This window comes from Cynara cardunculus, assembly GCF_001531365.2.
Source record: "Cynara cardunculus var. scolymus isolate 2C chromosome LG 13, CcrdV1, whole genome shotgun sequence".
In the NCBI taxonomy this organism is placed as follows: Eukaryota; Viridiplantae; Streptophyta; class Magnoliopsida; order Asterales; family Asteraceae; genus Cynara; species Cynara cardunculus.
Genome location: NC_037540.1, coordinates 12,941,312 through 12,953,974, shown reverse-complemented (window position 1 = coordinate 12,953,974; position 12,663 = coordinate 12,941,312). Strand labels below are relative to the sequence as shown.

Here is a 12,663-nt window from a genome sequence, read left to right as displayed (position 1 = left end):
TCGACGAGGGTTGTGACTTGCGAGCCGACGAGGGTTGTAGAAGGGCGGACAGCGGTGCCGGTGGCGGACTGTTGATTGTGTTAATGAGAATGAGAGTGAATCCTACTCGTGTTAGTGTTTGTGACTGCGTGTATAACCAAAAGCCCAAAGCCGAAGCCAAAGCCCAAAGCCCAAATATGAAATAGTCCATATACATATACCGGGTACGGGGCGGGTCGGGGGATACAATACCCGGCCCCGGACCCAACCCCGGTTTGCCTCTCCCGGGGATCCCCGGCCGCGGCCCCGGTACCCGTTTTAGCGGGGAATCCCCGTCCCCGTCCGGGTCGGGTGAACCGGGTTCCCCACTGGGTCGGGCCAAATCACCATCCCTAGGATCGCCCCCATCGTGTACGGATCGCCCCGGGGAAGATCTGTGTGGTCATTCTGTTAAAACCTCTAAAATGTGGTTATTTTGTGGCAAAAAGGTTGTGTAAACCTGTTATTTTTATAAATTTCCCTAAAAAAACACCGAGGTAATTATTATAAGTAAAATCATAATTAAACTATTTCCTATTTATCAAAGAAATTAATCTCATCAGAGAAAAATCATCATATAGGATTCATGTTTCTACAAGGAAAAAGAGGTGAGAAGTGCATCAGAGTCATGGAAGCATGAGGAAACAAACATCGCTCACTACGTTCTCGTAGTGAGCTTCTCATTATCCAATTTATGTGAAAATTCTCGTCATTTGCAACAAATCTTCATCACTCTACAAGGAATCGAAATTTTAATTAGTAGCTAAAGAATGTCGAGAATCAGCCTGAACTGCAGTTGCATAGAGATTGCAAAGCAGAAGTGAATCAAGAGCAGTTTACGTTTATCTTTTGCTTCCGTTTACGAATTGGAGAGGAACGAATTCATCCTCACCAACAAGACATGGAAGCTTTTATTTCTTCACAAAATAGATCATGTAACAGATCTAAGACGAACAGATTTTGCTCATAAATTACAATATACCTAAGTTGGCGATTCTATGAAAACACAAATTCATCAGCGCCGTTAACACCAGATCAGATTTCAGATATGAAGCATAGAAATCAAGTTCAGAAAAATTCGAGAATATTATATCAAAGGTAAAAGGTGTCGAGTCGTTTCCTTTACGCTTCCGATTACAAATTGGTGAAGAATCAGATTCGTCCCCATCAACAAGAGGAGGAAGCATCCATCCGGACGAGATTTGGATACTTTTTAAACACAGAGTCAGAGATCATTTAACAGATTAATAACGAAAAGATTTAAGCTCCTATGATTCCAAAATTTCTAAAAAAACCAACAGATCAAGGATCCATCAGGTAACAGCCTTCATCTATTTTGCTACGTCAAAAAATTCAAAACTGAAAATAAAAATTATCAGTGATGATATTCTAAAATCAAGCACATATTGCAGTCTCCGATCTCTTAAAGGACTCACATAAATCACATATAATACTCTTCAAGTAGAGAAAATTAAGAATTTAAGATCAATGGGAAGTCGACACCTGGTTTGATGTTGATCTGAAACATCTACTAATTGTATCTCCGTCATTGATAAAATCCTTCCCCTTATCATGTTTGTGTGAATCATGAAAAAGGAAAAGGATCGCTGCGCTACTGAAAACTAAGACGATATGAAAGGGTTGATTAGGGTTTTCATCGGATGGTTGCATAATGTCCTCTGGGAAGATCTTAATATAGGGGAGCGACGTACCAGTTTCGGAGAAGATATCGAGTCTTCACCTGCCACGTTTCAATCTTTTGTTGGATACTATGTTTCACTTTTCCCCCTTTTTTTAAAAAGCATGGAATATTATCATCACTTTTTTAGTACACTACAACTTTGGTGCCTGTGTATGTTAAAAACTATCAAAGTGGTCCCTCAAACGCAAAAAGCGAAACGATAATTGCGTAATCTATACTATTTGTGATATGCATTTTGCTTTGAAAATGGTCCTCATACTAACTTTATTAGAAAAATGTTCGTTAAGTAAAATGACATTTTGGTCTTTTAACCTAATTGTGTAATCTATACTATATTATAAAATATTTGACAAAAACTCTTAAAAATCATTTTTTATGCATGTAGTACTGTTTATTGATACATATCACTTAAAATTCAATATTACAAGTAATTATACATAAGTACAACTTATTAAAGTTTTATGTTTGAATTCGTGTAAATAACTGCTGATAAACATAATCTTAGAGGATAAATATATCATTTTAATTATAAAATATCTAAAATATAACTAGGATAATTATTGAATTCTAACAGAATACCTAATTATTATCTTAAATAAATTATTTTATTAAACCAAAAATAAATTAGTTCGTTTTTAAAATTCAATTAAATCATAATAAAAAATTGAATTAAAGAAATTACACAAACAAATAAAATTTAAATAGTTAATTTGATATTAATATCGCTTATTTTTATCAAAATTTTATAATATCTTCAAATTTATATTTCATTCAAAAATAAAAACATTTTTTTTTCTCAAAACCACATAAAATCGCATTATAACATTGATAAACCCAAAATATAAAACGAAACATTAAAATCAAGATGTATCTCGTTGTATTGTGCGAGTACTCTTCTAGTTTCTATTAATATAAGGGGGATGGGACTAAAAGTTACAACCAATACAACCCCATCTAAATCACACATCCAAACGATGAACGTCTGGGAAGAAAATTGGGGCATTTTCGTTATTAAATTAGCTTTAGAAGGACATGCATGAAATTTTGAACAAAATATGGACGATAGAATAGGAAATAGACCAGATTTTTGTTGAAAGGAAACCATCCACTAGAAAAATTTCAAGGTCAAATTTTCCAAATCGCTACCGCTTCGATCTGGAGATCACGACCAAGATCGTGATCGACAACTCAAGTAGTGAAATCGTGGATTCAAAAAGCTTCATTGTGAAATCAAGTATCCGTCGATGAAATAAATGGCGGAAAACATTCAAAATTTTCCTTTGTCAGGCACCTCCTTATATATAAAAAATACACCTCTCCCACCCTCGCCTCTCCGACAACCCACACCCACTTATCTGACAACCCTCATCCATTGTTTACATTACTTGAAACTTCTCTCGTTTGTCCTGCCATCAACGAGCACATGCCACATCTCATTCCCTTAATTAGAGAGCGGAAGATTTGAATGTTTGGATTAGATCGCAGAGGTTATTGGGTTTTGATTTTTCTCATTCATATGAAAAAAAAAAAATAACTGAAAAGTTAGATCAAGTATAATTGACCAACACGTGAGGTGCCCGACAGAGGAAAAACAAACAACGTGCACATAAGGGACCGATCCTATAATAAATTGTAAACCATAGTGACCATCATTGTAATTAACATGTTTGAAGGAACCAATTCATAATATTAAACGAACCATATGGACCAAATGTGTAATTCATTTTTTTTTTATTAATTTAGATATCCAACCCGTTATGCAAGCCGATTAATCTCAGAACGACCACCTGCTTTGCAGATAGCTCGGAGCCACCGCATTTGAACCTTCGTGGCCCACAAGAGGATTTTTAATCCTTCCTTGAATTTGAACCTGAGACCTCCTAGTACTTTTGATCTTTAAAGTCAAGTTCAAACCAATTAATCACCACCCTTACGGTTCACTCTTTTTCATATCGTTGGCTCGAACACCAATTAAAGCCAAGTTCTAAAGGAAATGATATTCTTTACTTTTTAAAAGCCTTGAAAATATTCTTTAAATTGAAAAAATAATTGTGACGAAGATATGTTATATACTATATTTTTGATATATTACATACTATATTTGTGCCTCCTTTACGTGGAATTTACACATTTGATGTTCTTTTAAGTTTATTTCGTAAGTATTGTATATTTGTTAAGGGTATTTTGGTCATTCTTTAATAATTCTCCGACGTCTTTTGCTTGATTTTTGAATGTTCGTTTATCAAACTTTTACCGGTCAGAATCATCATTCTCACCTATCTTAATGGATAAGAAGTTTGTTTATTAGAATGGCATATTAGGCAATGATCTTAGCTGATAAACATTAACTGGGTAAAAGCAAGGACGTTCCAATCTTTTTGGAGGTCCTGCTACATCAAGAACTTTTGATTACATTGCATAAATGAGATAACAGAAAATATATGTTAAGAACAAAAAATGGGTTAAATCTAAAACGATTAACAATCTGAAACTAAACTTTAACCATTAAAGATTTGAATAAAACCAAACAATTAATGGTTTGAACCTAAATAACTTTTGTTACAGTTTTACATAGGTCGATAAAAAGACCTAAACACATGTGGTTTTGAGAAAGATAATGTTTTTATGATTTAGTGAAGTAATTTATTTTTGCCTTAACAATAAAATTTTGTATAAAGATGATGATTTTGTTAGAACTCAATAATTATCCTAATTATATTTGAGATTTTTTATATTCAAAATAAGATGTTTATTCTCTCTTTGATTATATTTATTTGCAGTTAGTTACACGAATTCAAACATAAAGTTTTAATAAATTCTACTTATGTACAATTTACTTGTAATCTTGAATTTTAAGTAAAATGCATCAATAAACAATACTTTATATATAAAAAATAATTTTTAAGAGTTCTTGTCAAATGCTTTATAATATAGTATAGATATTGCATGGGCTTTTTCTTAATTTTCCCAACAACTTTGTTAAATAGTATTTGATTTTGGTCATTATGGAATCCATATTTTAGTTAAATATTTTTTAAATACATGACAAATCAAACGTTTATTATATTATTTACTAATATTAAATATTTTTTTTAAATATATATGAAATCAAACGTTACAATAATTAATTATCTAAGTATAAATTCCAATAAAAACTCTACTCAAAAGTCAAAACTATAACATATTTGATAAAAGTAAGTGTTTTAAATTTCATTCCCGATCTCAAAGTGGTTATATATTAACCGAGACCAGGCCAAAATGTTATAAACCGTATTGATTAGTTTTTATGTATTGTTTCACACATGAAACAATACATGTAAAATATAGAATGTTGTTTCATATATAAAACATTCAAAATTGTTTTACAACTAGAAAAAAAAGCATGCAAATACATTTCATATATGAAACAAAGGGCCTGTTTTTTTTTTATTATTATTAACCTGGATATCCAACTCGCTATGCGAGCCGACTAATCACAAGGCTACCATCTGTTTTGCAGATAGCCTGGAGTCACCGTATTTGAACCTCCGTGACTTTTTTATTCCTCCTTTAATTTGAACATGGAACCTCCAAGTACTTTAAACTTCTAGGGAGGAGTTTCATCCAAAAACCCAAGTTTTTTTTTCTTCTAAACTTGTCCGTTCCAATAAAAACTCTTCCAAACAAAAACATTCTCAATTCATACATACACACGAATTAATCCGCACATATAGTTTTATCCATACATGACTTAATGAAAAATCAACCACACAGCCCCTAACAAACAAAAAAAAAATGTGAAACAACTTGAATCCAAACTTAAAATAACACTTATTGAATGGTTTGGATTGATTCTCACGGGTTTGTAACATTTTTCTGTTTAGCATCTTACTTATGAACTATTAGGATCACGCATGCTAGCATTCGCATAATCCAACTTGGTCGAGCTGTGATGACATGTAACTCGTGCAATAAAAGTTGTACATTACATCAAACTCGTCTACTTTCGATATAAAAAACACCCACCGTTCATAAACCAGTTTTCCAGAACAGGGCACCAACGACTCCAAAATGGCACAACAGTTTGCCGAACCAATTACCGCAAAATCACAAATATTCAACAGAGTTGAGCAGTAAAAATGACCCAAAATGTAGTCTCTCATGAGAACTCAAATTCTACATAAAAAACACACAATTATTCGTAATTAGTTCGAAGGTGTTTTAAAGTATTACCAATTGAACACCTCGAGGTGTTCTTGGTTCAAGCTGCTTTTTGGCACAAGATCTAGCAGCTTTCTCCTTCTTCAACTGATCATTTCCTATCGGGATTCGCTCCAAAACCTGATAACGAGGATCAATCAAGATTTTCTGGAGGGCGATCGCGTTGTCAATGAAATAAACCGCGAGTTCAACGTCGCTAGTACGACCGTAATAGCCCACCACCTCCACCACCTCGAGGTGTTGATGGGGATGCTTAGCCGCGTGCCTTATTTTTCTTCTTCTCTTGGCCGGTGACATCCAAATTAGCTGCAAAATATGCCCAAAAGCCGTGTGATATGATTCATACGCATATATTAACAAAGAATACAAAAAGATGGATGATCAACAAAAACAAACCGTATAGAAGAAAAATATCATCTAGCAGGTGCATAAAGAGTATAATTTGTCTCGTGAAAACTGGACCATTTTCTTACCCGGAAATTAAAGCTTCTAAGTCGAAGCTACTCATTTGCCGTTTGTAATCATGACAGATAAATTGATGGTATTGATTTGAGTCCGCGAGTTTCTTTTATTTTGCCTTCAAAGATATTTGACAAATAGTCAAACATGTACCTACTCGTTATTTTTTTTCTTATTTTTCTCGCTTTATGTTCACCATGTGCTAGTCCTTGTTCATCCACTCTTGCACAAGCAGGGGTCTTCACGAATTCAGCCGCTCTACTATTTGTGATTAGAGGTTACGTCTGTCTGCAACTCACCCCCAGACCCTACTTTCGACTGGGATTTACTGGGTCAGTTTGGTTTGATTTTAGTGAAGCATGGTCTTTAAACCATGTGTGAAGTCTTAAGGGTTTAAAAGATATCGCCATTTTGTAGTCTACCAATCGGAATTGCATCCCTATTAAACCAAATGGTTTCAAGATGAACCCATTGTTATTGTGTGACCACCAAACAGTCATAGTGCATGCAACAATGAACTCTGGTCCATATACAAAACAAATTAATACACAAAAGGTTTCTGATGGCATTCTAATCGTCCCTACAGTTGCGACATCTTTTAAAGAGCATATAGAGTCGATTTACACTCATCATTAAGCACAGTGTTTCTTTATCCATTCCACACTATGGTTTCACTCTCTAGATACCTAATATACTAAGGTTCCATTGACTCATACCATCTTCCTCAATTCTCCATTACGTGGCCTCCTCGCATCAAATAAATGAGACCAACATCTTTACTTATCCTCGCACAAGATAATAACACCCACAATGCCTACAGTTCTAGGACTTCATGGCCCTGGCCTTTAGTTGGTGGGTGATAAGGGCCGGAAAACATAATTCAGGAGAAAGTAAGGATAACTACTATCTTATCCAACTTCATTGGTATTTCAAATAGTTTCCTTATTGTAGCAGGATTCTATATAATCAATTATAAATATTGGGTAGTGAAAGCATTAGAAGGTAGGCAAAATTCATAATATTTCTTTAGTAGTTTACGGTTTTGTTAGTCTTCGGTTACTGACTCGATTATCATTCGCTATCAGAGGGATGTGTTTTTTCCTTACGTTCTCTATGTTACAATGTGTCTATTTTTCTTTCCTTCTTTTTTTATGTTGTGTACTTTTTACTAGTCTAGTTCTTATTTCCTTTTCGCTCACATTTTGGCACAGGCCATGGAACTTCATGGCAACAGCCGCCCTACCCTTCGGGGTAGAGGTAGGTCTGTATACATCCTACCCCAAGACCCTACTTTCGAGTGGGATATACTGGTTTGGTTTGGTCTAATTGAAGCTGCAAACCGACCAAAGAAACCAAGCCGATAAAGCAAAGAATTACTGTAACTGGGTTGACAAGAGCAGGTGTGTAGGACTTCATTTATAATTTACTCGTTTTGTCAATGTATGCCTTTCTTTATTTTAGCTTTGATTGCTATATATTTCGCAGTGTGGCTTGTTCAATACCAAAAAGAAGGCACTTTGTGAAAGATTTGCGTCACATGCTCCTAGGTATCGCTTCAAAAAGCTTAACAGAAACAGATTTAAAAGTTCTGATGCATGTGCGATGCTATTAAGCAAGTGATGTGCAAGAGAAGTAAAGTCACACAGATTGCCAAGAACTTAATTAAATTTCTCTTTATGATAAATGGATAAACAATGAAATCATTAGAGTTGGTTTTTTGATTTGAAATCCTATACTTATCGACCATCGTTTTGATATGCCAGGACAACCAATAATCTATAAATACTCCCTCTGCCAAATGAATTTTGCAACTTTAATCAGACACATAGTTTAAGGATGTTTTGACTATAAGTTTAATGTCTAATATACCCTTAAGAACGCAAAAAAAGCATAACCTTGAGTACCCAATTCAATATCAAAGGTTTTCTGTAACAATACTAATGGGTAAATAAGTAATTTCAACCTGAAATCCTGCCATAAGAAGAAATGATGGAAAGTGTTGCAAGTTTAATTTTTTTGGAAATGGGTGATCACAGACTAATCCCATGGCAAGTCGCGCCTGTAGGCTTCAAACGAGCATATGAAGTGTTGCAAGTTTTCATGGAATGGAGGGATTACTAACCAAATTTTATGTTATTATAACATCCCTCACTTTATCAACAAAAAACGGAGAATAACTTACATTATTTCAAGAATAAACAATGGAAAAGGATCTAAGCATATATACTATATGTTGGTTAAATTAAATCTCGTAATTGGAGGTAAAGCAAGAACCTGTATCACGAATCTCTGCAAATTCGGACACGCCTTTGCCAGAGAAGTGAACTCAAGGAGACTATCATCATCCCACGCTCCAACTTTCAATATCAATTGCTTGAGTTTTGGTAGTTCAGGAAAAGAAAGAAACTTTATATTTTCCTGAAGAAAAGAAGAACGAAAATGAAGGTAAACTCACAAGATACTCATCAAACAGAAGACAACCACATTCAAAATGATTTGCTAACCTCTGGACGGTAAATGTCCAATGTAAGAATCTGAAGATGAGAAATGCAGCATGATATCTGCCCAAACACATTATTTTCAAACCCTGAATACCCTTCACCGATTGAAATTTCTTCGAGCATTGGGAGATTACTGAGTTTTATAGTAATCCCTGGACCTAGATAGCTAAATGACTCGAGATTTGAATCACTTATCTCAATGGATTTAACTCCAAAACAGAAGACTATTTCAAAGTACTTCAAAACAAGAGATTGTCCGCTAATTTTAACATTTACCAAGTCTCCTGAGCCATGAATTGATAGTTGTTGAAGAGCCGGACAACTGGTTAGAAGTTTCCTTAATGCTTCTTCACTCACATTAACACATTTCAAAAAGAGAGATTTAAGAAACTTTATTTCCATCTCTTTACCAGAAACCATTCTGGGAACACTCAAAGACTGCCGTTTGACAGATAATCCTAAACTTCTATCAAAAATCTTGATGGGGAAAACATAGTTTCGTGGAGGTTGGCGAAGCATCTCACCATTCTCTAATAAATCCAATTCTAGCTTTTGAACTCTTTTGGATATCGCAAACTCAACCCATTTATCAATAGCACCTTTGGAACTCTTATCTAAATCAAAACAAATCCTGAATTCATCAATGGTGGGGCCCTTGTGTTGTCGGGTGACACGGTTTACCCAATTGATATACTTAGGTCTCTCTACAACACGCAGCTTTGAATCCACCGCTATCTTATCTAACTTCTCATTGGCATCAAAATCCAAGCCATCGGTTTGACACCATATGTATCTCCATCTTGTTGAGAGATTGCTAGTGGTTGCTGCCTCCTTAAGAGGTAATCTAGATACTATAGAAACAAGGATATCATCCGGCATTCGGCTGATGAAATCATTCGAATTAAAACCACGATGATCCCCCTTGAAAAAACACAAAAAACAACAAAATATCAGCTTAATTCTAACAATCAGCAATCTTCACATATGAAGTCACAATTCAATCATGACAATGGCTTAGACATTGGGTATCAATGAACATATTCCATTCACATAATTCAATTCGTTGATAAGCAATGATCACATGTTGGAGTTGAATTACAAGAATCAAGTAATGAAACTACATGAATTGAATAAAACAAACATTGAATCACTTGAATAATCACACTCATTAACAAGTAACTATCACAGTAACGACCGTGACGCATGATTAAGGCCAATTTACAACAATTAACAATCAAAATCATGACTGAATTGACTTATAACAGAATCAATTGATTAGAAATCCAGAAACCACCTTGCTTTGTGCGACGCGAGCCCTTTTCCTCATCTGGCGGAGAAAATAAAACGCAAAAGCGATCGATTACGATTACGAAGCAATCAGTGATGAATTCATGGAAAGGGTTTGGGGATTTTTGCGTGTACAGTCGGGGGTGTTTGCTGATACTAGGCAGGAGAGTGAAGAGGCAAGAGTGGTGAAGTCGCAAAATCACAATAAACTAATCGAAAATCGACCAAAGAAAAAGAAAGATCACAACCCCGGATGTTGGAAGGTTTTGATTTCAAAGTGGGTGCTTTTATATCGGAGATTGGATTTTATCTTTTTGCAAATTTCGGAAAATCTTGGGATGGTGTTCATCTTTGTACAACCTTCTTTTCTCATTGGGCCTTAGCTAAGCTATGCACCTTTTATATAGGATAACATGGTGATCCCACCGATTTGTGCTTAACTCAACCGAATTGATATTGATAGTGGTTTTGGTTTGGATGGTTTGTTATGATCAGAATGTTTGTAAACACAATGGTGCTGTTTGTTTAAAAAAAAAAAAAAAAAACTTAATTGCCTCTTATGTCTGAATCGGTCAGACATTGAGGGATTAAGTGCGTTTGTTTTTTTTTTAAATTAAGTGCTTAAAACATTTGATTTCATCTGAATTATTTAGAGGTAAAATGCAGTCTGAAAACCTCTTAATCGCGTCGCCTCAAGCTCTCGCCTACCCTCCGCCATGTTCCTCTCCCTCTCCTCCCCGCTCCCCTCCTCCACCACCTCCATTTCTCTCCCTAAACCCCACCTCCACCCGCCACCACTCCGGCACCACCTCCCACCCTTTCTCCACTCCGGTGTCGGTATCGTCGATCGATCACCGTCTTCGGTTCCTAAAGCATCGGATGCACTGCCTCCTCCTTCATCTACCTCCTATTTTCGGCATCGATTTCGTTCAATCCTTCGGAATCGAAGCTTGGGGACTGCCTTAGGGCTGCTTCGATTCGACGGCAGGCGTTGGAGAGGACGACGGGGAGGTCGTTGTTAGGGTTGCCATTGGAAGGATTCGATTACGAGTCAATTTTAGGGCAGTGTTGCGAGATGCCTAATGTTTTTCCATCTCCATCTTCAGAAATCCAAACCATTTATGGGTATTTAAACCAACCAAGCGTAAACAGGGGCTTTCAGTTCCTTAGCAGCTAGGGTTCTTCAATCTTCCCTTTTCCTTCATTAGAAATGGAAAAACATTAGGCATTGGAAACGATCATAATCAAGTTCATGATGTTAACAGTGATTCCACTTCTGATTTCCATTGTGAGCTTGGATCGTTTGAACACCAATTTCGTTTAAATGATTGGATATTTCAGTTAAATTTAATTGAAATGAATTGATTCAGATTTCAGACGTAAAAACAAACAGTCTGACTGATTCAGATTTCAGACTTCAGCACCACCTCTTAAAATTCAGAAGTGAATTCAAACTTCAGACTTCAGCACCTCTTAAAAAACAAACGCCACCAATGTGTCTTATGAAGTTAATAAGCAAATGAATTTAACCACAAGGGATTGTGTCTGATTGGTTTGAGTTTGGATCCAAATGCCAAAAATACCAGGAAGTTCATGTTCAAATCCAAGGATGAATAAAAATCCCTTTGAAGACACGGAGGTTCAAATGTGGTGACTACAGGCTATCTGCAAAGCAGGAGGTCGTCCTGAAATTAGTCGACTTACATAGCTGGTTGGATATCCAGGTTAATAAAAAAAATAAGCAAATGAATTTATAGCGGTTTTGAGGGGATTTTGTGATATTATTGTTTTTTAATTCTTTTTATTTTAGAATGAAAGGATATTGATTGTGTGAAATATTTATTGAGCTTTTAAAACAAGCTAGAAAGATGATTATCATTCACATGTTTATTAAGATTTTATTCCGTCTCAAAAAGTGGATAACTAAATTGTCAAATCTATCCTTGATTGATGCACAACTTTTTAAAGGTTGTTAGAAGAAAAAAAAATTAATAAAGGCAAAAATTGTCATTTGTTAATAAAAAAATTGTAATAATTATGCATGTTTGAAACTCTCTGCTATTTTTATTTGTTGTCATTTATTTTGAGACAACCTAAAATGTATATAAAAAAAAATATCACGGTTATTCTAATTCACAATTGAAGTAGATAAGATTAGGCATGGCAACGGGGCAAGGGTGGGATGGGTTTTGTAATCCCCGGCCCCGGTTTTTAGTAACAGCCCTCGGCCCCGGTCCCTGGCAGGTAGGGGGATTAACATCCCGTCCCCGGCCAAACCCCATGAAGAATATTCGTTAATTTGAGTTTACCAGGGATCCCCGACCCCAACCCCGATTTGAGTAACTGTCCCCGGTTTGAGTCTACCAGGGATCCCCGGTCCCGGGACCCATTTAGCGGGGAATCCCCGTCCCCGCTTGGGTCAGCTGAGCCGGGTTCCGCACCGGGTCGGGGCAATTCACCATTCTTAGATAAGATGTCATCATCTGCTCATTTTGG

At 35.8% G+C, this 12,663-nt stretch overlaps 1 protein-coding gene and 1 long non-coding RNA gene across 3 annotated transcripts; both read right to left on the bottom strand.

Moving 5' to 3' along the window:
• Positions 1-786: 786 nt before the first annotated feature.
• On the bottom strand, positions 787-1,787 carry LOC112525538. Its single transcript, XR_003070429.1, has 2 exons — positions 1,731-1,787; positions 787-1,640 (listed from the first exon to the last, which is right to left on the bottom strand). It is a non-coding gene; the product is annotated as an uncharacterized LOC112525538 (long non-coding RNA).
• Positions 1,788-5,665: 3,878 nt separating this feature from the next.
• On the bottom strand, positions 5,666-10,538 carry LOC112524144 (F-box/FBD/LRR-repeat protein At5g22700-like). Of its 2 annotated transcripts, XM_025133822.1 has the most exons (5): positions 10,175-10,538; positions 9,157-9,801; positions 8,884-8,940; positions 8,654-8,797; positions 5,666-6,226 (listed from the first exon to the last, which is right to left on the bottom strand). In XM_025133822.1, exons 1-5 carry the CDS (start codon positions 10,205-10,207, stop codon positions 5,921-5,923), a joined length of 1,185 nt encoding a protein of 394 aa, XP_024989590.1. In that variant the 5' UTR covers positions 10,208-10,538; the 3' UTR covers positions 5,666-5,920. The 2 variants fall into 2 exon arrangements, with proteins under 2 accessions (XP_024989590.1, XP_024989589.1); XM_025133821.1 differs by having other exon boundaries at positions 8,884-9,801.
• Between the last annotated feature and the right edge of the window lie 2,125 nt (positions 10,539-12,663).

Bases quoted from the DNA above. Each gene is read 5' to 3' on its own strand.
- LOC112524144 (XM_025133821.1), bottom strand. From the start codon at position 10,207: ATGAGGAAAAGGGCTCGCGTCGCACAAAGCAAG. The intron at 8,798-8,883 runs GTTAGCAAATCA...TCTTTTCTTCAG, and splicing joins TGGACATTTACCGTCCAGAG to GAAAATATAAAGTTTCTTTC. The intron at 6,227-8,653 runs GTTCTTGCTTTA...CATATTTTGCAG, and splicing joins TGCAGAGATTCGTGATACAG to CTAATTTGGATGTCACCGGC.